Source organism: Oncorhynchus masou, chromosome 19 (genome assembly GCF_036934945.1).
Source record: "Oncorhynchus masou masou isolate Uvic2021 chromosome 19, UVic_Omas_1.1, whole genome shotgun sequence".
Lineage (NCBI taxonomy): Eukaryota > Metazoa > Chordata > Actinopteri > Salmoniformes > Salmonidae > Oncorhynchus > Oncorhynchus masou.
The window spans coordinates 21,850,023-21,876,810 of record NC_088230.1 but is presented as its reverse complement, the minus strand read 5'-3'; the positions used below and the strand labels follow the sequence as shown (position 1 = coordinate 21,876,810).

At 43.6% G+C, this 26,788-nt stretch overlaps 1 protein-coding gene across 1 annotated transcript in view; it reads left to right on the top strand.

Moving 5' to 3' along the window:
• Window positions 1–26,788, top strand: part of LOC135506002 (mannosyl-oligosaccharide 1,2-alpha-mannosidase IA-like) — a 169,745-nt gene that overhangs the window by 112,069 nt on the left and 30,888 nt on the right. Inside the window, exon 5 of the mRNA XM_064925330.1 lies at window positions 6,742–6,836. Within this exon, the coding sequence (XP_064781402.1) occupies window positions 6,742–6,836 (95 nt within the window). The remainder of the gene's footprint in view (window positions 1–6,741; window positions 6,837–26,788) is intronic.

Below are 26,788 nucleotides of genomic sequence, written 5' to 3'. Positions count from 1 at the left end.
CACCCAGTCATTTTGTCGGCAACAATTTTAGTTATCTGCTTTAAAAATATATATTTTGTGGCCAACAGCCAGCAGTTACCGGCTAATGGAAACCTTGAGCCAGATGATTCCACACTCTACTTGTCAGAACCCAAAGCCAGTGAGCTTCCAGTCAGTATCAGAATGAGTGCTTAATAATATACTGGTAATATACTGCTTAAATACATCTAAAACTGAAACATTGTGTTTGGTTCAAAACATTCTCTAAGACCTAAACCTTGACTTGAGTTGTACATAAATGGTGTAAGCAAGTTGAGGAAGCTAAACTCCTAGGTATAACATTGGATGATCAATTATCATGGTCAAGTCATATTGTAAAAGTTATGAAGATGGGGAGGGGTATGTCTATTATAAAAATGTATATTTTATTTTTCAACTTTACTATTTTTTCAGGTTGTGGTCTTGTCCCATCTTGATTACTGTCCAGTGGCCCTACATACAGTAGGGCCATGTCTACATGGAACTCTATTCCACATCAGGCAACTAATGCAAGGAGTAGATTCAGATTAAAAAAATCAGATATAAAAATACACCTTATGGCGCAGTGGGGACTGGGAAGAAACACAAACATAGACACAGACACACACATGATAACATACTCACTATACACACACTATAGCGTACTGTGGATTTTGTGTTGTAGATAAATGTACTAAATATTTCAAAAACTAAAAGCATTGTATTTGGTTTAAATCATTCAATAAACCCAAAACCTCACCTAAATCGTGTAATAAATAATGTCTAAATTGAGCAAGTTGAGGTGACTAAACTGTCATGGTCAAAACATATTAAAAAAACAGTAAGATGGGGAGAAGTTGTCCATAAATCTGTTATCAACAAGGCAGGTCCTACAGTATTATAATGTTACTGAAAAACTGTCATAAATGCTTTAATTTTGTTTAAACCCACAGGAAGAGTAGCAAAGACAGCAGCCACCAGAGGTCTGTCCCCAAGTCAGAACAGACTAATGGAGATCCATACTAAATACAAATACTATTCAAAACAGCCTAAAAAATGATCTTTAAAAATGGATTAAACAACAACTCATGGATTTTGTGTTGTAGATATGTGGTAGGGGACTGAGGGCACACACTTAGTGTGTTGTGAAATCTGTTACGAATGTATTATAATGTTAGAAAAATGTCATAAATGCTTTAATTTTGCCGGACCCCAGGAAGAGTAGCAAGAGCCTTGGCAGCAGCTAATGGAGATCCATAATAAATACAAATACTCAAACAGCCTAAATGATCTTTAAAAATGGATTAAACAACAACTCATGGAACGGTGGGAACTGTGAGGGGACGCGTGCGCACACACATTTTTGCTGTTGTATTGTTTGTATTTATTTTTATTTTTTGTAAATCGTTGCTTCCTGCCATCCAGTACCACTACACCAGGCGGTGTCAGATGAAGGCCCTAATATTTGTCAGACTCCAGCCACCCCAGTCATAGACTCTTCTCTCTGCTACCGCACGGCAAGCGGTACCGGCGCGCCAAGTCCAGGTTCAAAAGGCTTCTTTTAACAGCTTCTACCCTGAACCATAAGACTCCTGAACATCTAATTAAATGGCTACCGGGATAATTTGCATTGTCGTCAATGTCCCCCTCTTTTACGCTGCTGCTACTGTCTGTTTATTATCCATGCATAGTTACTACCTCTACCTACATGTACATATTACCTCAATTACCTCGACTAACCTGTGCCACCGCACATTGACTCTGTACTGGTGCCCCCTGTATGTAGTCTCGTTACTTTTATTTTACTGCTGCTCTTTAATAATAGATTTTTCTTCACTTATTTTTCTTAAAACTGCATTGTTGGTTAAGGACTTAACGACTTGTAAGTAAGCATTTCACTAATGTCTACACCTGTTGTATTCAGTGCATGTGACAAATAACATTAGATTTGTATTTAACATTTGTGTGACTGTACTTGTCTATCAGTGTTTTGTTACTTGTCATGTTTTTGGTGGACCCCAGAAAAAGTAGCTGCTCCTTCTGAGGAAGCTGATGGGTTCCAAATAAACAAACAGCTAAACCCTGTGCTTACATCTGCAGGACTGAGCTCATACCAATGGAGATTGGAGATCTCATGGGGGTTTAAAAGCCATCCTAATATCACCACATTCTTCGGAATATCTATCGGTATTCCATATTGTATTATACAGTGCATTCGGAAAGTGTTCAGACCCCTTGACTTTTTCCACATTTTGTTACGTTGCAGCCTTAGCCTAAAATTGATTAAATATATACAGTATTATAACAATCTACACACAATACCCCATAATGTCAAAGCGTAAACAGATTTTTTTCTATTTAGATCCTTTCTTATGAAACTCAAAATTGTGCTCCGGTGCATCCTGTTTCCATTGATCATCCTTGATGTTTCTACAACTTGAATGGAGTCCACCTGTGGTCAATTCAATTGATTGGACATGATTGGGAAAGGCACCGCACCTGTCTATATAAGGTGCCACAGTTGACAATGCATGTCAGAGCAAAAACCAAGCCATGAGGTCGAAGGAATTGTCCGTAGAGCTCTGAGACAGGATTGTGTCGAGGCACAGATCTGAGGAAGAGTACCAAAAAAAATGTGTGCAGCATTGAAGGTCCCCAAGAACACAGTGGCCTCCATCATTCTTAAATGGAAGAAGTTTGGAACCACCAAGACTCTTCCTAGAGCTGGCCGCCCGACCAAACTCAGCATTCGGGGGAGAAAGGCCTTGGTCAGGGAGGTGACCAAGAACCCAATGGTCACTCTGACAGAGCCCCAGAATTCCTCTGTGGAGATGGAATAACCTTCCAGAAGGACAGCCATCTCTGCAGCACTCCACCAATCAGGCCTTTCTGGTAGAGTGGTCAGACAGAAGGTTAAAAGGCACATGACAGCCTGCTTGGAGTTTGCCAAAAGGCACCTAAAGGACTCTCAGACCATGAGAAACAAGTTTCTCTGGTCTGATGAAAACAAGATTGAACTCTTTGGCCTGAATGCCAAGCGTCACGTCTGGAGTGCACCTGGCCAATACCACCCTTACGGTGAAGCATGGTGGTGGCAGCATCATGCTGTTGGGATGTTTTTCAGCGGCAGGGGCTGAGAGACTAGTCAGAATCGAGGAAAGATGAAAGGAGGTCTCGGACCTCAGACTGGGGCGAAGGTTCACCTTCCAACAGGACAACGACCCTAAGCACACATCCAAGACAATGACAGTGGTTTCTGGACAAGTCTCTGAATGTCCTTGACTGGCCCAGCCAGAGTCCGGACTTGTACCGGACCTGAAAATAGCTGTTCAGCGACACTCCCTATCCAACCTGACAGAGCTTGAAAGGATTTTCAGAGAAGAATGGGATAAACTCCCCAAGTACAGCTGTGCCAAGCTTGTAGCGTCATACCCAAGAAGACTCGAGACCATAATCGCTGCCAAAGGTGCTTCAACAAAGTACTGAGTAAATGGTCTGAAAACTTATGTGCTATTTCAGTTTTTTTATATACATTTGGGAAAACAATCTAAAAAAAACAGTTTTTGTCAGTCATTATGGGAAATTGTGTGTACATTGATGGGGGGGACAATTGAAACAATTTTAGAATAAGGCTGAAACGTGGAAAAAGGTGAAGGGGTCTGAATACTTTTCAAATACAATGTATATGAATCCACAATGACTACAGTAGAAAGCACGTACAGCAAGTTCTCAGATTTAACCTAAATATTATGGTATGGTAGCCAGGGTGAAGTGAATTTTCATAGTGCCATTTTCCATCCTGTTGGTGACCTGTGATATGTGTTCCCTGGAGCTTCATGTCAAGGGATTGGAGTTCCAACTACTGGGCCTATATCCCCCAGTCCCTCCCTGCCAGGCTTCATCCAGGGACAGCTAGGCCATGGGGGAACGCTGGGTGTGGGTTGATCTATTGGAGGAGCCAGAGCCCTGTCTTGTTCTTCCCCACAGACGCATGGAGTAATTTGGGCTGTGTCCCGCAAGGCGGCCCAGTCACCCCCGGCCCAGCAAAGTAATTCATCTTATTTAGTGGCATGTCCAGCCCTCTTCCCCACAGCCACAAAGCACAGGAGCCGTTAGCCTGGCTCCCAGTGACGGGCACATAGTCCTGTAGTACAAACTACACCCTCTCTGTCTTTGTGTCACTGTCTCTGTCTTGCTTTGTCCTTATTGCCTAAATGACTTTGTAGAGGACAAATATGGCCCCTATTGCACTAATATGGTGTGTGCAAGTTGTATTTTTACTACTTTCATCTCCCATCTTCAGAACTGCATCCTTCTTTGTTTCCTTTGACCTGAATTGTCCAAATGAGTGTTTACCTTATTCCTACTCAGTGTCAGGAAACCTGCAAAAATAACTGTTGCTGTATTTGTCTTCTGTATAACATCTGTTCTACTTCAAAGCTGATTTTCTCATATCAGTGATAAGTCATTCTTCAAACTCACTGGAGTGAGGAATATGATTATCATGATCAATATTTACTAATATTATCTGCCACCCAGCCTGGCCCGGTTGTTTGGGGTTGCAGATCATTTGATTGCTTATTAGACCTTGTTGACAGTTTGCTTGATGACTCTAGGTGGGGCTCTGGTTTATTTATTCTCCAGCGTCCTGGCGTCATTAAAAGCATTAATCACACAAATTGGATGAGATGTAGGTACACAGGATATCTCCAGTCTCGGCCTGTCTGTATGTGCTAACCCTGGTGGGATGGGATGATTTGTGGATGTCCTCTACTTACGGCATGGGAGCTCCAGATTACTTTCATAACCTCCTCAGAATTGAGCCATAAAATTCCAATGTAATAAAGGACAGAGTGGCGAGAGAGAGGTAGACAGACAACCAACACCTCATCACAAAGCAGAGGGAGGAGTGGCGGGCAGAAGGAACAGCGCTGTGAATTTTGTAGAACAGGTTAACTGGTGACCTTGTCCAGAGGCTTCAAGGACACAGCGGGAGACATTGTGATGATTAGTAGAACAGGTTAACAGGTGACCTTGTCCAGAGGCTTCAAGGACACAGCGGGAGACATTGTGATTATTAGTAGAGCAGGTTAACAGGTGACCTTGTCCAGAGACTCCAAGGACACAGCGGGAGACATTGTGATTATTAGTAGAGCAGGGTAACTGGTGACCTTGTCCAGAGACTCCAAGGGCACAGCAGGAGATTATTTGGTGGCCGACGCACACTGCCCTCGCCGTGTTTTTTTGAGTAGGGCACTAGTCTCAGCGGGTGTCCAGTGAATGAAACGATGGGTGAAAGCACCGCCCTGTACCTACGCAGCTCCTGAATGCCTCTTTTGAAAGGCCACCAGCTCCTGCCTTTGAGATTGTACTCCTTATACATCATCTACATCTGCTTTTTGAAAAGACCCCATTAAATGACTTTCAACAGACCGACTCTGTTGCTGTTTTACCTTATTCATTCGTGCCCTCTCTTCTTTGTGCAGGCGTTTTGGTACTAGTGAGACATTCCCCACTATTGAGAGGCTGGACATACGCCATTTTAATACTTCATAGAGGAGAGAATATCTTTTCACAACAATTGGATTAGCATGAAGCCATTTGGCACAAGTCCCTCGGAAGGCAGCGACACACCGGATTGTTGCTGCTTGGAGACGTCTCCGCGCATATCCAAGACCAACACTCCCTGTTCTTCACAGCGTCTTACGGCCTCCTCTGACAGCTCCATGTCACTTCAGAACTAGTACAGGAACGTGATGATGGAACACACAGATGCGATCATGTGTACAGCTTTGTTATCTCAGTTAGTTACAGTAGATCCCAATAATCAGAATTTCATTCAGACACTCATACGCTGCATTTAGCTGCACACAGAGCACTTTTCCTGAGAGCCAAAATGTCTGAATGAAATTCAGATTATTGACTGGGGCATCTCCCCGAGAGTGAGTGCATTCACAAACTTCTGGATACTTCATAGGGAATGTATTTATTCTGCATGAGTATTCCTATTTCCTACAGTACAGAATCCTCTCAGGACTCAACATAGACGGGAAGATGCACAAGTGCCTTTGATGCCTTACCTGTCATTGTATATTGGTGTCATTGTATATGAGTTAATGTAAAGCTCTCGTGACATGGTGACATTTTCCTGTCCCTGATCTGAAGTGGTTGATAGCTGTATATCCAGGGCTGTGATGGTGGGAAGAAAGGAGGCATAGAGAGGGAGGTGGTGTGAGGCAGCTCAGCGTTGAAGAGCAGAGTGCAGTGCAGTGCAGGATGGGAAGGAAGGCCTCAGAGCCTCCACGCTCTGCTCTGCTCTTATCTGATTAGTTCTTATCAGCCTGGTGCAGGAAGCGGGCCTAAACACTCTCTCTCTGTTTCACTCTTCCGGTCTCTGTCTCTTTCCCTGTCTGTCTTTTCCTCTCACTCTCTCTGTTCCTCTCTGCCTTGCGCTCTCACTCTCTCCGTCTCTCTCTCTCTCTCACACACACACACACACACACACACACACACACACACACACACACACACACACACACACACACACACACCAGGAAACAGCCTCTTCTTTCCCTACTCTCTAACAGGAAGCAGGGCCATGCTGCATGTGAGAATAAAGGCCCATGTGACAGGAAGAGCTTTATGGCCATTGTCCAAGGATCCCTGTCACCACCTCTTAGACATTGACGGAATGACATGAAGAGATTGTTTTTGCTGATGAGTCTCTCTCTGTTTTTTTGGCAGGTGTTCAGGAGGAAGGCCATAGAACTGGGAGAGAAGCTGTTGCCTGCATTCAAAACCCCCACAGGCATCCCCTGGGCCCTCCTAAACCTGAAGAGGTGAGTCCTCATACATGTCTGTCTGTTTATATACACACTGTACAGTCTGCCCACTCTACTACAAGTAAATCACTATTCCCAATAGTGGAACATCACTCATTATACATTTAGAAGAGGACAATACCTAGAACCTGTACCTCTATAGACATGACACACACCCACTGAGCAGCTTGAAACAGCTCACTCTTCCCTTGCATCACTCGTCCTTGTACTCCATTCACAGGAGTAAAGACCAAAAGCCTTCAATTAGGGCTGGGCAATCATATCTGGTTCATTTTTTTTCCTAAATTATGGCCACTTCACGACATATCTCTAAATATGCTTTGTTGCACAATTAAAGGTCAACACACTGCATTTCAAACAGTCAGGAATAATATACTGAATTCGGGGACTTGTGAAGTTATACCTAGGCTAAATATAAGCCTTCCACAACCATAAGACGCACTAATAATTTAAATATTTGATCATAGTTTAACCTGCTTTTTTTGTTGTTGCAATAATCACTGATCTAGCTTTCAAGTATGTTTATGAAAATGCCCTTTTTGTTACAAAAAACTAGAACCATGCAAATCCACTAATAATGAACAACCTCTTCTTGTAGCAGGCATTCTATATAATGAACACAGGTCTCATAAACAATCTCTCAAGCACAAATGCACGTGCTAGTAAGTAGCAAGCTAAAGTCTATTCAACTTGGATCTATTTGCTTGCTAACAAGGTGGAACAGTTGAACTGTTAAGCATACACCATCCTGTCTGTCTCTAATTGTTTGAACAACACCGCCTGTTCACTTTGTTTAGATAATAAAATCTACTGGCCTATCTGGATAAGACGATGCTCATTTCTCAGAATGAGAACGAGTTGCCAGTTCTTTATTTAAATGCGTCTTTTAATGCTCATTGCACATTTATAAAACTCAGACTAGACAGCTAGTACAAAACAGTCTGTGGCTAAAATGCTTCTAGCAGTGTGTGGTACTGCAATGCCGTGCATAACAGTAACTGAGCATGAATTTTTCCACAATCATTAATACTCTTGTTTTAGTAGGGTCTGCTCTGTTTATATTTTGGTAGTTGAGACATAAAGGGTATGGTTGGAAAGGTTAAGTTGTCTATTACTGTAAAATAATGTCTTGAAGCGTTTTGGTGTCCATATGACCCATGCTGTAGCGTGTTTAAACTGCTTGTTGTCAGAGAGGAAGAAGTTATCTTTCTCCTTCTGTTGTTGTGAGTGGCAGGGGGAGGGGCTTGGTGTCTGTGGGAAGGTGCACACTCTACACAGCACAGAAGCAGCAAAGAAGACTAGACCAAAAAGACAGAACGTTAATACATTTTTATTTTTTTCATGATTCTAGCGATACAGGCATGTGGAACATTAATTTAATATAGCACCCTACCATCAATAGTTTCACTCTCCCTCCCTCTGTTTCCCTCGGTTACATTAACTGCACAGACTATTGCAAATACTTGTCTTTCTCCCCGGCTTTAAAGTATTCTCCACTCTGGTTTGATAGCATAGTGTTTGGCACATAAAAGCACAGTTGTTTTGCGAAGTGCGGTCTCTGCTTCCTTTATTCCATCCCCCAAACCACAGAAGTGAGGAATGTTGTCTGTGTATCGATGTTCTGGGCTCTGCCATTGATAAGTCAGTGTTTTGACTACACCTTGTCTGGACCAAGTTTTTTGTTATGATGCTCTCTTGTAAATGGAGCCTGCCTCTAGATTGTTATCCTGCCTGCACCTTACTCTGAATGGCCCCCGCTCAGCGTCTCGACTACAGTGTCCATAGCTGCCATGGCTCCCTCTCTCCTGCTCTACACAGAAACCGCTTCAAAACAATGCAGCCCTGTCAAGGTCATGTGTTGTCCCGGCTAACAAATCCATAGACTGCCCTCCCTGGACCTCCTTGTTCCCCTCCCTCCATCACTACCCTCGCTCTTACCGTATCCCCCTGAAGGGACCAACCTATCCGCCCACCTCCCTCAGAAAAGAGAGAGGGAGACGGGATGGAGTCTGGAGGATAGAGGGTCAGCTGCAAGTCTCCAGGGGCAAACCTGTTGGAGGATTTTTATTGGGTTTGGAAATAGTTTTTCCAGAGATGCTGCCTGGTGGGTAAAAGGGGGATGAAGCAGGGAGGGAGAGGAAGAACAGGGGGGCGTGTGACGCCAGCGGCTAGTCTCAGCTATGAGAATAAACATCCTCTCTGTTATGTCCCATCTGTCCTGTCTGCTCCAGTCCTGCAGCTAGTGTAGCGTGCTCAACCCCGGCAGTCCAATGGCTGAGAGAGGCCTTATATGCATACCATACGCACTCTTAACAATTCCTGCTCACTACACAACCCTCAGCACAGCAAAGAACAGGGAGGGGATTTTATCAATATCACAGCAACTGAACATGTGTGTGGTTTGTCACTGCTACTGCACTGAATTAAATAAATGTCTTCAGCTTAATATGTTGTATGTTATTGTTATATTTTCTCAGATACCTACACACTGTCTGTTGGCTGTTTTTATTAGCCAGGAGGGAGGAGAAAACCTGTCTCAAAGCTCTCCCCCTGTAATCGCAGGATTCATCTGAATGCATTCTTTTCATTTTTCTCGCCAGTGAGTGCTCGGCCCAGTTCGTCAGATATGAATTAAAACCCAGGTCGTCTTGGAGATGGCCATGCGGGTCGGTGTAACAAATTAATTTCCCCCGCTTATGGCGAATGAAGGGCTTTCTTCACGTATCATCACCTGGTGGTTGAAGCTACTAGTCTACTGGAGTTAGATCTGAGGCCCCAGAGGACTGCCGCCCGCCCAGGCATGGTCCTCACCCCACCACAGGCCCCCAACAGATAGGTGGTAATGATGCATTTACCCACGTCACTGAACCATAACTGGGTTAGCTTATATGGAGCCCACCAGACCTCAACCACAGATGTAATTTCTGATATGGAGATGCTAAGGCATATGAGTGAATAAACTGGATATGGGAAAGGGGAATAGGTTTCACAAAGTATATACACGTTAATGCAGAGCTGGCATATGTCTACTTGCTGTCTAGAAACAGATGTGTATCAGTAGGCAGAACCTACATTCACTTACAGTGAGCTGTGTTATGTTTGTTAGGAAACACAGCAGCTCTCATACTCATTCTCTCTCGTTAACGTGAGGACGAACGAGGCAAACTCTGTGGCTGTCAAAAGCCTCTTTGTGTGCAACTAATTTTCTTGTTGGAGGTTATGCCTGGCCAGCCCTCTTCCCTGTGTTTTTCATTTTGTGGATGCTTGTTGCTATAAAATCTCAGTGGTCCCTTTGGGGAATTCTGAGTCTGAACTCAAAGAGAGGATTGAAATGTATCAACAACTTGTATTTTTTGTTGCATCTTTGTGTGTGTGCGGATGGTTCTGTATATTCGGGGTTGTGTTTTTACAGATGATGGTTCTTCACCTTTTAAAGTACAAAGGCTCCTAACCTGGCTACTGCTGTAACCTGGTAAATAATGTATTTGACTCGCTAAATGTTGACAGCAACACCGTAACCCAATTTAAAAGATGACACTTACCCTGTAATAGAAGGAGGAACGTTTGGGCTATTTTGGCGTTTGTACTTTGTCCCACTTTAAATTGAGGGACATGTTCTCAGATGTGTTAGAACCAGTAACCCAATTGCAGACAGCCACGGGCAGTTTTCCCTCTCTTTTTCCACACTCCTCAGAAAACAGTTAAGTGAAGCCAAGTGATTTTTAATGTTGTAGAAGACCATTCCCAACATTTTCAACACTGAAAGTACAGTTATAGTCGATAATATGTATTCAACATGTAGACAGTTTTGTAGAGTATCTGCAGAGGGAAATTCCTACACCTACAGTATAAACCTGTCCAGCCCTCCAGCCCTTTCTAACGAGGATGACAGCTACAGTACCTTCGGAAAGTATTCTTGACTTATTCCGCATTTTGTTGTGTTACAGCCTGAATTCAAAATTGATTGAATGTTTTTTTCTCACCCATCTACCCACAATGCCCCATAATGACAAAGTAAACACTTTTTTAAAATATATTTTTGCAAATGTGTTGAAAATTAATTATCTAATTTACACATGTATTCACACCTTTAAGTCAAACCTTTCTAGAAGCACCTTTGGCGCCGATTACAGTTGTGAGTCTTTTGGGTAAGCTTTGCGCACCTGGATTGTACAATATTTGCCCATTATTCTTTAAAGAATTATTCAACCATATCAACCATTCTCATATCAAAACCATGAAACTCTAACTGTTTTAAAATCACCTTTGGCCTCATGGTGAAATCCCTTAGCAATTTTCTTCCTCTCCGGCAACTGAGTTAGGAAGGACACCTGTATCTTTGTAGTGACTGGATGTATTGATACACCACCCAAAGCCTAACTAACAACTTCACCAAAGGGATAATTGCTTTTTTTACACATCTACGAATCGGTGACCTTCTTTGCGAGTCATTGAAAAACCTGAACAAGGAATGAGACCATGCAAGAATGGGAGAAACTCCCCAAATACAAGTGTGCCAAGCTTGTAGCGTCATACCCAAGAAGACTCAAGGCTGAAATCGCTGCAAAATGTGCTTCAAATCAAATCAAATGTATTTGTCACATACACATGGTTAGCAAGTGTTAATGCGAGTGTAGCTAAATGCTTGTGCTTCTAGTTCCGACAATGCAGTATTAACCAATGAGTAATCTAACCTAACAATTCCAAAACGACTACCTTATACACACAGGGATAAAGAATATGTACATAAAGATATATGAATGAGTGATGGTACAGAACGGCATAGGCAAGATGCAGTAGATGGTATTGAGTACAGTATATACATATGAGATGAGTAATGTAGGGTATGTAAACAAAGTGGCATAGTTTAAAGTGGCTAGTGATACATGTATTATATAAAGATGCAGTAGATGATATAGAGTACAGTAAACAAAGTGGCATAGTGATACATATTATATAAAGATGCATATACATATGAGATGGATAATGTAGGGTATGTAAACATTATATTAAGTAGCATTGTTTAAAGTGACTAGTGATATATTTTACATCAATTTCCATCAATTCCCATTATTAAAGTGGCTGGAGTTGAGTCAGTGTGTTGGCAGCAGCCACTCAATGTTAGTGGTGGCTGTTTAACAGTCTGATGGCCTTGAGATAGAAGCTGTTTTTCAGTCTCTCGGTCCCTGCTTTGATGCACCTGTACTGACCTCGCCTTCTGGATGATAGCGGGGTGAACAGGCAGTGGCTCAGGTGGTTGTTGTCCTTGATGATCTTTATGGCCTTCCTGTGACATCGGGTGGTGTAGGTGTCCTGGAGGGCAGGTAGTTTGCCCCCGGTGATGCGTTGTGCAGACCTCACTACCCTCTGGAGAGCCTTACGGTTGTGGGCGGAGCAGTTTCCGTACCAAGTGGTGATATAGCCCGACAGGATGCTCTCAATTGTGCATCTGTAGAAGTTTGTGAGTGCTTTTGGTGACAAGCCGAATTTCTTCAGCCTCCTGAGGTTGAAGAGGGCTGCTGCGCCTTCTTCACGATGCTGTCTGTGTGGGTGGACCAATTCAGTTTGTCCGTGATGTGTACGCCGACAAACTTAAAACTTACTACCCTCTCCACTACTGTCCCATCGATGTGGATAGGGGGGTGCTCCCTCTGCTGTTTCCTGAAGTCCACAATAATCTCCCTAGTTTTGTTGACGTTGAGTGTGAGGTTATTTTCCTGACACCACACGAGGGCCCTCACCTCCTCCCTGTAGGCCGTCTAGTCGTTGTTGGTAAGCAAGCCTACCACTGTAGTGTCGTCCGCAAACTTGATGATTGAGTTGTAGGTGTGCATGGCCACGCAGTCGTGGGTGAACAGGGAGTACAGGAGAGGGCTCAGAACGCACCCTTGTGGGGCCCCAGTGTTGAGGATCTGCGGGGTGGAGATGTTGTTACCTACCCTCACCACCTGGGGGCGGCCTGTCAGGAAGTCCAGTACCCAGTTGCACAGGATGGGGTCGAGACCCAGGGTCTTGAGCTTGATGACGAGTTTGGAGGGTACTACGGTGTTAAATGCTGAGCTGTAGTCGATGAACAGCATTCTCACATAGGTATTCCTCTTGTCCAGATGGGTTAGGGCAGTGTGGTTGAGATTGCATCGTCTGTGGAACTATTTGGGCGGTAAGCAAATTGGAGTGGGTCTAGGGTGTCAGGTAGGGTGGAGGTGATATGGTCCTTGACTAGTCTCTCAAAGCACTTCATGATGACGGAAGTGAGTGCTACGGGGCGGTAGTCGTTTAGCTCAGTTACCTTAGCTTTCTTGGGAACAGGGACAGTGGTGGCCCTCTTGAAGCATGTGGGAACAGCAGACTGGGATAACGGTTGATTGAATATGTTCGTAAACACACCAGCCAGCTGGTCTGCGCACTATGAGGGCGCGGCTGGGGATGCCGTCTGGGCCTGCAGCCTTGCGAGGGTTAACACGTTTAAATGTTTTACTCACGTCGGCTGCAGTGAAGGAGAGTCCGCATGTTTTGGTTGCGGGCCGTGTCAGTGGCACTGTATTGTCCTCAAAGCGGGCAAAAAAGTTATTTAGTCTGCCTGGGAGCAAGACATCCTGGTCCGTGACTGGGCTGGTTTTCTTTTTGTCATCCGCGATTGACTGTAGACCCTGCCACATACCTCTTGTGTCTGAGCCGTTGAATTACGACTCTACTTTGTCTCTATACAGACGCTTAGCTTGTTTGATTGCCTTGCGGAGGGAATAGCTGTTTGTATTAGGTCATGTTTCGGTCACCTTCCCCTGGTTAAAAGCAGTGGTTCTCGCTTTTAGTTTCATGCAAATGCTGCCATCAATCCACGGTTTTTGGTTTGGGAATGTTTTAATCGTTGCTATGGGAATGACATCTTCAATGCACTTTCTAATGAACTCGCTCACCGAATCAGCGTATTCGTCAACGTTGTTGTTGGACGCAGTGCGGAGCATATCCCAGTCCACGTGATGGAAGCAGTCTTGGAGCGTGGAATCAGATTGGTCAAGACCAGCGTTGAACAGACCTGAGTGCGGGAGCTTCTTGTTTTAGCTTCTGTCTGTAGGCAGGGAGCAACAAAATGGAGTCGTGGTCAGCTTTTCCCGAAAGGAGGGTGGGGGAGGGCCTTATATGCGTCACGGAAGTTAGAATAGCAATGATCCAAGGTTTTACCAGCCCTGGTTACGCAATTGATATGCTGATACAATTTAGGGAGTCTTGTTTTCAGATAAGCCTTGTTATAATCCCCAGCTACAATGAATGCAGCCTCAGGATATGTGGTTTCCTGTTTACATAGAGTCAAATAAAGTTCGTTCAGAGCCATCAATGTGTCTGCTTGGGGGGGAATATATACGGCTGTGATTATAACCGAAGAGAATTCCCTTGGTAGATAATGCGGTCGACATTTGATTGTGAGGAATTCTAAATCAGGTGAACAGAAGGACTTGAGTTCCTGCATGTTGTTGTGACCACACCACGTCTCGTTAACCATAAGGCATACGCCCCCGCCCCTCTTCTTACCAGAAAGATGTTTGTTTCTGTCGGCGCGATGCGTGAAGAAACCAGCTGGCTGCACCGATTCCGTTAGCGTCTCTCGAGTGAGCCATGTTTCCGTGAAGCAAAGAACGTTAGTGTCTCTGATGTCCATCTGGAATGCTACCCTTGCTCGGATTTCATCAACCTTGTTGTCAAGAGACTGGACATTGGCGAGTAGAATGCTAGGGAGTGGTGCGTGTTGTGCCCGTCTCCGGAGCCTGACCAGAAGACCGCTTCTTTTGCCTCTTTTACGACGTCGTTGTTTTGGGTCGCAGGCTGGGATCCATTCCGTTGTCCTGGGTGAAAGGCTGAACACAGGATCCGCTTCGGGAAAGTCATATTCCTGGTCGTACTGATGGTGAGTTGATGTTGCTCTTATATTCAGTAGTTCTTCCCGACTGTGTGTAATGAAACCTAAGATGACCTGGGGTACCAATGTAAGAAATAACACGTAAAAAAAAACAAAAAACTGCATAGTTTCCCAGGAACGCGAAGCGAGGCGGCCATCTCTGTCGGCGCCGGAAGTAAAGTACTGAAAGTACTTCAACCAAGTACTTCAACAAAGTAATGAGTAAAGGGTCTGGATAATTATGTAAATGTCATATTTCCGTTTTGTTTTTAATACATTTGAAAAGATGACAACCTGTTTTTGCTTTGTCATTAAAACAACTATTTAATCAATTTTAGAATAAGGCTGTTAAGTACCAAAATGTTGAAAAAGTCGAGTGATCTGAATATTTTCCGAATGCACTGTATATAGTGTAATGGTTGTTTATTGATGTGTTCATGCAGGGCTCATCTGGGAAATATACATGGGTCTCAGCATGACTCCCTGCTTAAATAAAGGTGAAATAAAAAAATAAACATAAGAGAGAGAACTTCACCTCCACTAACAGTCATTAACTGCTGGAAGCTGCTAGTAGATTGACACATCAGGTGGGTTGCATACAGAGGCTTTTAAAGGCTACTTCTTCCAGTACATGCACATCCAGCATAGAAGGAAGGATGGAAAGAACCAGGGCTGGGTGAACAAGAAAACTATTGATTTTACTCTTAGCGCCGTGCCACAACCTTGACCCAGATTGAGCTAGAACGTCCTGTGGCATTGGGTGTACCCGAAGGGAGCGTGGTCAAATCACGCCCCCTCTTTCACTCTCACTCTCTCTCTGGGTCCATAGTCCCTTACCTCTATCCTTTCCTCCTCATCCTCCCTTCTATGGACTTCCAGATGATCCTAGCCTTGCAAATCACTGTGAGCATGGACTGGGCCAGAGCGCATTCATTGAGGCCATTGATGGTTGGTAATTGAGCAGAAAAGGCAATGTGATTCTGCTTCATCCTAGTGTGTCTTCATCGCTATCCAGGTGAGAGAGGTCCTCTCAGGTCACAGATGGATGGTTCTCCTATGAACACCGAGGTAGAGAGTTCCTGGCATACAGGCTTGCTACCGCTAGGCTTGCTAGGCTTGCTACCGCTAGGCTTGCTACCACTAATTGTTGTTCCTGGGTCACGTAATCAATCTGACTGGCTTCATCTCTTTTGTTCTCTGCTTGTTTGTTTGTCCCCCTTTTCATCCTCCCATGGAGTGGAGGTGATGTCTTTGTTCTTGAACAAATTATTTTCATCTCGTGGTTTACATTAAACAACAAGAATCATACCTCTAGAATAATCAAGCAAATCTACACCAGAGGGATTGGATTATTTAATTAGCTGATTCTGTTTTAACGTAAATATTAATTCAACCTTTCATCAAAGAGGCAATGGTAAAATATTTGTGCTAGCTACATGACTAGATTCCTTTATGTGAAATCAAACACTATCACAATTCTTCCCTTAACTTTTGTGTTTGCTATTTTCTCCTTTCTGAAAGTCAAATGGAACAGACATTACTTTCATGATACATGATACAGTTTCAAAACCACTGAAGCAGTTTGTTTGAAACGCGGGAGCAATTACAAATGTATTCAAGCCGCGGTAATAATTGCCTATATTTAGGTGGGTGGGTTTGTTCTAGGGGAAAAAATACTGTACTCTGTGACAGCCAGCTAATGTTTAGGGAGATGAGGATAAGTAATGGAGCGAAAGGACATTTCCAGTCCTATTGAGGAGTTGACAGTTATGTGAGTGTCTGCTGCAGGTGTACCAGACATACACAGACACCATCTCAGCTTGTCTGAATATGGTCAGAAGAAGCCTTGCGATATACTGAGACAGTAGCAGCCCCTCACAGTAGCCCCCTCTCACCCTCAGCAGCTCTCCAATAGACTCTAAGCTTCATCCCTCCAAATTCCCAAAACCCTTTGGACTGTCCATTTCTTTAACCTCACATAAAAGTGTCATAGTGTGACCCTATCAGGAGTCTCTGAAGTGAGCTTACAAATTCAAAAGCGTTCTACGGACGACTTTCTTCAGAGGTTATAGAAAGTATCTCTAGTCAAAATTTCTACAGAAGAAATGCTTTTCATTAACAAACATCCAACCATTTCTTTGTTAATGCTAGCCCTCAGATGGGACGGAAGTGTGTGCTCTTAAAGGGATCATTTGGGATTTTGGCAATGAGGCCCTTTATCTACTTTCCCAGGGTCAGATGAACTTGTGTTAGAGGTAGCATTGGTTCACAAAACTAACTACCATTGCATACTAGCTGGTCCCATAGACATCCAGTCATTACGCTAATGCTAGTTGGAAACTTCCCCCTGGACTGTCAAAGTGTGCTGGCCAATGAACCCTCCCCCTCTGTTCAACACACACAAATATTTTCTTTGACCCCATTACCTTGGGTTTATCTATGTTCCACACCTTCTCCCATTTACTTTTATTAGGACCATAAGCAAGATAAAGGATTCTCAAATCAAATTTCCCTGCCGCCAAAGCCTGACATCAGTTTAACTTGACTTAACCTGCCTAAATTCCATTAAATGGGAAATTATTAGAGGGTGCTTGGTCAGGGGCACACGGCGATGCGTGTGTGTGAGTGTATGCGAGTGCGTGTGTGGGTCTGCATTCTCACACATGGCACGGTGTCAACTATATGATTTTCTTGTTTGTTTTTTTTAATCTTTAATAATAATAATATATGTAATTTAAACACCCCCAAAAAAGGACACTGTACAGCAAAGAATATAAAAAAAATAAGAACCAAGTTCTATTTTAGCGCCTGGCTACGCAGATGCTCGCAAGCAGTGTGGTCAGCTAAGCTGAGAGGAATGCCAGACTGAATAGGTGTTTTTAATTGTATTGTTTTTGAAGGTGGTGAGTCAGAGTTGCGGGTGGCTGGGACGAGAGTGTTCCAGAGTTTTAGGGGCAGCTGTGCTGATCTTTCCTTTGGCCAGAGGCAAACCAGGCCTATATTTTATTCTAGATAAGCCATTGCAAGATCACATGTGTATATATATAGCATGTATAAGAAGCTAGTGGAACAATGCCAAGAAAACCATAGCAATGTCACACAAAAATGTAGTAATTATTTATTTGATTGACAAATGATAGTATGGTGACATAACGACAAGTACTAAGACTCCAGTGACAAATGTCCACGTTGTGTCGTGAGAAACTAGCATTCTTGCTGTTATTATTGCTTTCCCCGGTTAGGAAAATAATTAAAGGCCACTGCTGTGAGTAATCTTTTTATCCATTCAAGCCAGTGGGGGTGGTGAAAACCAGCACAGCAAGGGTAACAGCCTACCACCTCCTTACCCCACTGCTTATGAAGCTAATTGCTGCAATGTTATTTTTGTATATTGACTGTATCTTGCTGTGCAGTGTGGAATTGAAGCATACACTAGCATTCAGAACAGGTTGCTTTTGTTTTACTCAAAGACTAATCATGATTGAATATCTGGCTTTAAATTGCAGTCATTATTTAATGTGGTCAAATAACCTCATGGGTAATATTTCTGTCTTTGGCAGTGGTGTAAAATACTTTAAGTAACAAATACATTAAAGTATTACTTAAATTGTTTTTTGGGTTATCTTTACTTTACTATTTATATTTTGGACTACTTTGACTTTTACGCCACTACATTCCTAAAGAAAATGATGTACTTTTTACTCCCATACATGTTCCCTGACCCAAAAGTACTCGTTACATTTTGAATGCTGAACAGGACAGGAAAATGGTTGAGTTCACACACTTACCAAGAGAACATCCCTGGTCATCCCTACTGCCTCTGATCTGGCGGACTCACTAAACAGAGAACATCCCTGGTCATCCCTACTGCCTCTGATCTGGCGGACTCACTAAACAGAGAAACATCCCTGGTCATCCCTACTGCCTCTGATCTGGCGGACTCACTAAACAGAGAACATCCCTGGTCATCCCTACTGCCATCTAATTCTGATGGCGGACTCACTAAACAGAGAACATCCCTGGTCATCCCTACTGCCTCTGATCTGGCGGACTCACTAAACAGAGAACATCCCTGGTCATCCCTACTGCCTCTGATCTGGCGGACTCACTAAACAGAGAACATCCCTGGTCATCCCTACTGCCTCTGATCTGGCGGACTCACTAAACAGAGAACATCCCTGGTCATCCCTACTGCCTCTGACCTGGCGGACTCGCTAAACAGAGAACATTCCTGGTCATCCCTACTGCCTCTGATCTGGCGGACTCACTAAACAGAGAACATCCCTGGTCATCCCTACTGCCTCTGATCTGGCTGACTCACTAAACAAAGAACATCCCTGGTCATCCCTACTGCCTCTGATCTGGCGGACTCACTAAACAGAGAACATCCCAGGTCATCCTCTGCCTCTGATCTGGAGGACTCACTAAACAGAGAACATCCCTGGTCAGACCTACTGCCTCTGATCTGGCGGACTCACTAAACAAGAGAACATCCCTGGTCATCCCTACTGCCTCTGATCTGGCGGACTCACTAAACAGAGAACATCCCAGGTCATCCCTACTGCCTCTGATCTGGAGGACTCACTAAACAGAGAACATCCCTGGTCATCCCTACTGCCTCTGATCTGGCGGACTCACTAAACAGAGAACATCCCTGGTCATCCCTACTGCCTCTGATCTGGCGGACTCACTAAACAGAGAACAACCCAGGTCATCCCTACTGCCTCTGATCTGGCGGACTCACTAAACACACATGCTGCATCTGTCTCCAGTGTTGGAGTGTGCCCCTGGCTATCCGTAAATTAAAATGACAATCATGCCGTCTGGTTTGCATAATATAAGGAATTTGAGATTATTTAAACTATTACTTTTGATACTTAAGTATATTTTTGCAATTACATGTACTTTTGATACTTAAGTATATTTAAAACCAAATACCTTTTGACTTCTACTTAACTAGTATTTCACTGGGTGACTGACTTTTACTTGAGTCATTTTTTATAAGGTATCTTTACATTTACTCAAGTATGACAATTGGGTACTTTTTCCACCACTGGTCTTTGGAGCCTAGGTAATTGTTCATTATAAACTGGGTCGTGCCTAAGAACAGCCCTTAGCCATTGTATATTGGCCATATACCACACCTCCGCATGCCTTATTGGTTAAATACGCTCCAGGAGCATAGCGATCTGATCTGGTGGTGTTCACATTTGACATGAATATAAGCTAATTTTACATGTCCAAGAAAATTTTTGTTTCAAACAGAAGTACTCTTTGTACCATATCCTATTTCAGAAGAAAACTGTCTCCTCACTAGTCCCATTTACCCATCAAGCCCTTCCATTCTCCAGGTCCTGAGCAGAGAGCAGTGGACGGCGTGGCAATATCACCCAGCAATGAAGGGCTTTACCCCTGGTACTTACTGATGCTAGCAACAACCTGAAAAATGGCACTCTTAGAAAGAGGACAAAAGAATAATAGAGAGCAACAAAAAACATTCACCGACGCCATAACAACAGTGCTGTCAGCAGCATCCATGCTTATGCTTGGCAAATTGTATATTTATTTCACCAAACAACATGTTGGACAGGTGAAGATAAGTTATCATGCAAAGTATGAAATCAAGTATCAGTAATTGCAAGTGGAGAAAATAAAAGCCATGAGTAGGTTTAACGTATTGAAGGCTTCTTGATTTCTAACATGCGAGGAGACGTTGATTTCTGTTGAACCGGTTAAACTGAAGTGTCTGCCTCCCGTAAATGTAATACACTGTCAACAGTTCACAATGCCTTGGTGTAGATTTGCTCTCCTCAGTAGGTGGTGATTCAATAAAACAGGTTCTATATTCGTACCTCGGTGTAGACGCAATGTCGTTAGCCACACTGCGCCGTTTTTTAATGGAGCGTTTGTTCTGGGGACAGAGAGCAAGGCCAGGAAGGCCAGACTCCAGGCCTGATGTATTAGCGCTCCTAATTAAACATTAGTCTCCCTCCTCAGGGAACAATGGCTCCATTTTGATGTATGTCTTTCTGAATTCCCCTTTTTCCCCCCTGATAAAATGTCAAGCAGGAAATTACTCTCCAATCTAATTGACTTTAAGGTGGATGTCATCACACACAAAGTTAAAGCTAACTCTCTTTTTTTTCCTCCGTGTTGGCATGAAATACGCCAGCATCACACAAAGTTAACGCTAACTCTCTTTTTTTCCCTCCGTGTTGGCATGAAATACGCCAGCTGTAGCAGATTTCCTCATTGCGGTTCACTCTCAGGCTGTGCAATCAATCCCGGGAATCTGGGGAAAGTGGTTTGATTAATAAGCCTGGATTCCGAGTGGCTCAATTAGAAAAGCCCTTGAGGTTTTCCACACTGTGACACAGGGGCACCGCTTCATCTGCTGTTATTCAAATATGAATTACATCAGCCGTTTTTAGCTCTGGCCTGGTGAAACCAGGTTAGCCTGAAGTTGATAGTTGATGGTGAGAGGATTGGTTGAGAATTACCGGAATCTTCTGTCGTTTTGGTAATCAAGAGGTCATCAATGGCAATCTATGTTAACTTTCGTAATTTATAATTGAATAACTTTTTAAAAAATGATTCATATAAATAGTATAATTTTTTTTTATATCTGTGTCATGTTGTCTGAGTTTCTAGTAGATAGACCATATTGTTCAAGAGAAAATAGCCTAATTGATGTAAATAACATTAATCAACAATGGCATTATTTTAAATTAACTCTGCAACTCTTCCAACTATTGACTTTTCACAACTGATACCAGTTTGGCGACTAAACATTTACAACAAAGACATATTGACATAGTAAAATAAATGAAAGTGTGTAAAAAAAAATATATATATATATATAAAGGATATTTCATGCTGAAACCCTCACATTAAACACCAATGGTATTCACTAAGTTGATGGTTTATATTTAGGATAATGTTTTACAGCAATGATATATTTCATTTATATTTTAAAATATTATTTGATATTTTACATGAGATAAGGCAACACAGAGGGCCAGATATGATTACAGACACCTGTGATTTTCTGAAGTATACAAAAAGGCCAATAGTGTTACACCTGCTGGAGGTAGTCTCCCACTAGGATCCCCAAATACTCCACCCAGCCTCCTTAGCACCCACAAATATGGCTGGTGTGATTTAAAGAATGAATCCCTTAATTAAGCCCTTAACTCTGGATCTATAGCTCCCCTTTCGCCCGGAGGGAGGAAGAGATATGGAGGAGAGATCCAGTTTGGATCTAAGAGCTAACATCAGGAAGCAGTGAGCCAAAGCTTCAGTATCCATTCTGTATAGACGCTACCCAGACATAAAAACATTGGCACCTGACTGGAGTGAAGTGGACTTTACCACAGTGCCACTGTTAGTTCATTGTCCAGCAGGCTGTTTGTGTTCTCTCAAGGTCCTGTCAGCCACTCCATTATGTACTCAGAGCTGCAGATTTGTCAGTGCCAGCCTGCATCTCTCTTTCTTTCCCTTAAGAGGAATGGCTAAATACCACCGAACTTGGACTGAAGCCTACCCAGTGCCCACACACTTCAGACCTTAGGCAGTCATTAGCATTCTGTATTAAACAGAGATAGGGAGGAGAGGAAGAGGGATAGTTTCAAGTTGATTCAAGTTTCAACTTGGAGAGTGAGCAGTAAGGTGAGGTAGAGGGAGAGAGGACATCCAGCTTAAACGGTATGTTTCAGTAGGGGTCCCTCCCTGTACTACACTGTACTGTAAATGTGCCATTTCAACCCCACTCCTCCCCCTCCCTCAGCCCTGTCCCTTTAGGTTTAGCCATGTGCTGGTTTTAGGCTCCCTCTTGTTATTCCTCCTGGAGATTTAGCTCTCATCAGAGATTTAGCTCTCATCAGATGGATGGTGATATCTCCAGGTGTCTTCCGTGAGGGGAAGTAGGGAGACAGTCAGAGAGACAGCGATATAGAAGGAGGGAAAAAGACTCAGAGAAGGAGATATAGAGAGGGAGAGAGTGAAAGGGATGGAGGCTCAATTGCAGGGACTCCGTGGGAGAGCACAGAGCAGTCCACATGATTGTTCAGGTTTAATGCAGCTCTTCGAGTCTGGAAAGAGAGGACATGGCAGTGCTGTGCCACAATACAGGCAAGAGCCCCACTGTTTTGTAATGGAGCATTATGGAGATGAAGGAGAGATGGCAGGTCTACCTGTATCCAGCTCCCTCGGCCTCTTGGCCGGCTGCTGCACCAGGTGCACAATTGTCGTCTGATCCTCCTCGGAGCACATACGCTTTTGACAAATAAACACACATGCACGACTCACCATCATTAACATGCTTATCAACTCCATCCCAGGCTGTGGCAATCTGATTAAGTCTCAATCATAAACACCAATTAGGTTTTCTGACCCAAGAACAGGCGCTTTCTCTCCATTTTCTTTCCTCTCTGATACAGTATTTGTGTGATTTTCCAGTAACATTATTTAATCAGCTGTGTAATGAAAAACAAATAGTTTTGGCACAGCATGTGGGTGAGGGGGTAATTACTATGCACAGCCATGCTACTGTCCTTAACACTAGAACCGCTGGGCCTCGACGGGCCCCTTCAAGCTCATGAGCAGTCATTCTGACTGCAGCATTCTAACTGTGGAATTAATACATTTCATATATGCTATCATGATTTGGTTGTGTTTATGAAGGCCTTGGGTAACATTAGAATATATATATAAGATATATTTATACACTGCTCAAAAAAATAAAGGGAACACTTAAACAACACAATGTAACTCCAAGTCAATCACACTTCTGTGAAATCAATCTGTCCACTTAGGAAGCAACACTGATTGACAATACATTTCACATGCTGTTGTGCAAATAGAATAGACAACAGTTGGAAATTATAGGCAATTAGCAAGACACCCCCAATAAAGGAGTGGTTCTGCAGGTGGGGACCACAGACCACTTCTCAGTTCCTATGCTTCCTGGCTGATGTTTTGGTCACTTTTGAATGCTGGCGGTGCTTTCACTCTAGTGGTAGCATGAGACGGAGTCTACAACCCACACAATTGGCTCAGGTAGTGCAGCTCATCCAGGATGGCACATCAATGCGAGCTGTGGCAAGAAGGTTTGCTGTGTCTGTCCGCGTAGTGTCCAGAGCATGGAGGCGCTACCAGGAGACAGGCCAGTACATCAGGAGACGTGGAGGAGGCCGTAGGAGGGCAACAACCCAGTAGCAGGACAGCTACCTCCGCCTTTGTGCAAGGAGGAGCAGGAGGAGCACTGCCAGAGCCCTGCAAAATGACCTCCAGCAAGCCACAAATGTGCATGTGTCTGCTCAAACGGTCAGAAACAGACTCCATGAGGGTGGTGTGAATGCCCGACGTCCACAGGTGGGAGTTGTGCTTACAGACCAACACCGTGCAGGACGTTTTTCATTTGCCAGAGAACACCAAGATTGGCAAATTCGCCACTGGTGCCCTGTGTTCATCACAGATGAAAGCAGGTTCACACTGAGCACATGTGACAGACGTGACAGTCTGGAGACGCCGTGGAGAACTTTCTGCTGCCTGCAACATCCTCCAGCATGACCGGTTTAGTGGTTGGTCAGTCATGGTGTGGGGTGGCATTTCTTTGGGGGGCCGCACAGCTCTCCATGTGCTCGCCAGAGTTAGCCTGACTGCCATTTGGTACCGAGATGAGATCCTCAGACCCCTTGTGAGACCATATGCTGGTGTGGTTGGCCCTGGGTTTCTCCTAATGAAAGACAATGCTAGACCTCATGTGGCTGGAGTGTGTCAGCAGTTCCTGCAAGAGGAAGGCATTGATGCTATGGACTGGCCCGCCCGTTCCCCAGACCTGAATCCAATTGAGCACATCTGGGACATCATGTCTCGCTCCCTCCACCAACGCCACGTTGCTCCACAGACTGTCCAGGAGTTGGCAGATGCTTTAGTCCAGGTCTGGGAGGAGATCCCTCAGGAGACCGCCCGCCACCTCATCAGGAGCATGCCCAGGCGTTGTAGGGAGGTAATACAGGAACGTGGAGGCCACACACACTACTGAGCCTCATTTTGACTTGTTTTAAGGACATTACATCAAAGTTGGATCAGCCTGTAGTGTGGTTTTCCACTTTAATTTTGAGTGTGACTCCAAATCCAGACCTCCATGGGTTGATAAATTTGATTTCCATTTATCATTTTTGTGTGAGTTTCTTGTCAGCACATTCAACTATGTAAAGAAAAAAGTATTTAATAAGAATATTTCATTCATTCAGATCTAGGATGTGTTATTTTAGTGTTGCCTTTATTTTTTTGAATAGTGTATATACAGTGGGGCAAAAAAGTATTTAGTCAGCCACCAATTGTGCAAGTTCTCCCACTTAAAAAAATGAGAGAGGCCTGTAACTTTCATCATAGGTACACTTCAACTATGACAGACAAAATGAGAAACAAAATCCAGAAAATCACATTGTAGGATTTTTAATGAATTTATTTGCAAATTATGGTGGAAAATAAGTATTTGGTCACCTACAAACAAGCAAGATTTCTGGCTCTCACAGACCTGTAACTTCTTCTTTAAGAGGCTCCTCTGTCCTCTACTCGTTACCTGTATTAAAATGGCACCTGTTTGAACTTGTTATCAGTATAAAAGACACCTGTCCACAACCTCAAACAGTCACACACATCCACTATGGCCAAGACCAAAGAGCTGTCAAAGGACACCAGAAACAAAATTGTAGACCTGCACCAGGCTGGGAAGACTGAATCTACAATAGGTAAGCAGCTTGGTTTGAAGAAATCAACTGTGGGAGCAATTATTAGGAAATGGAAGACATACACGACCACTGATAATCTCCCTTGATCTGGAGCTCTACGCAAGATCTCACCCCGTGGGGTCAAAATTATCACAAGAACCCAGAACCGCACGGGGGGACCTAGTGAATGACCTGCAGAGAGCTGGGACCAAAGTAACAAAGCCTACCATCAGTAAAACACTACGCCGCCAGGGACTCAAATCCTGCAGTGCCAGACGTGTCCCCCTATTTATGCCAGTATATGTCCAGGCCCGTCTGTAGTTTGTTAGAGAGCATTTGGATGATCCAGAAGAAGATTAGGAGAATGTCATATGGTCAGATGAAACCAAAATAGAACTTTTTGGTAAAAACTCAACTCGTCGTGTTTGGAGGACAAAGAATGCTGAGTTGCATCTAAAGAACACCATACCTACTGTGATGCATGGTGGTGGAAACATCATGCTTTGGGGATGTTGTTCTGCAAAGGTGCCGAGGACGACTGATCCGTGTAAAGGAAAGAATGAATGGGGCCATGTATCGTGAGATTTTGAGTGAAAACCTCCTTCCATCAGCAAGGGCATTGAAGATGAAACGTGGCTGGGTCTTTCAGTATGACGATGATTCCAAACACACCGCCCGGGCAACGAAGGAGTGGCTTCGTAAGAAGCATTTCAAGGTCCTGGAGTGGCCTAGGCAGTCTCCAGATCTCAACCCCATAGAAAATCTCTGGAGGGAGTTGAAAGTCTGTGTTGCCTAGCAACAGCCCCAAAACATCACTGCTCTAGAGGAGATCTGCATGGAGGAATGGGCCAAAATACCAGCAACAGTGTGTGAAAACCTTGTGAAGACTTACAGAAAATGTTTGACCTTTGTCATTGCCAACAAAGGGTATATAACAAAGTATTGAGATAAGCCTTTGTTATTGACCAAATACTTATTTTCCACCGTAATTTGCAAATAAATTCATTAAAAATCCTACAATCCTGTTATTTTCTGGAATTTTTTTTTACTAATTCTGTCTGATGTTGTTGAAGTGTACCTATGATGAAAATTACAGGCCTCTCTTATATTTTTAAGTTGGAGAACTTGCACAATTGGTGGCTGACTAAATACTTTTTTGCCCCACTGTATATATATATAGATCATATTTTTATTTATTGACATTTTTTATATATAACACAATAGCCTATGAAAGAGAATACACGTGTTAGAACATGGTAACAGATTGTACACAGCCTAAACACCATTAGAAGCACCAGTGAGAGTGAGGGAGCTCCCGA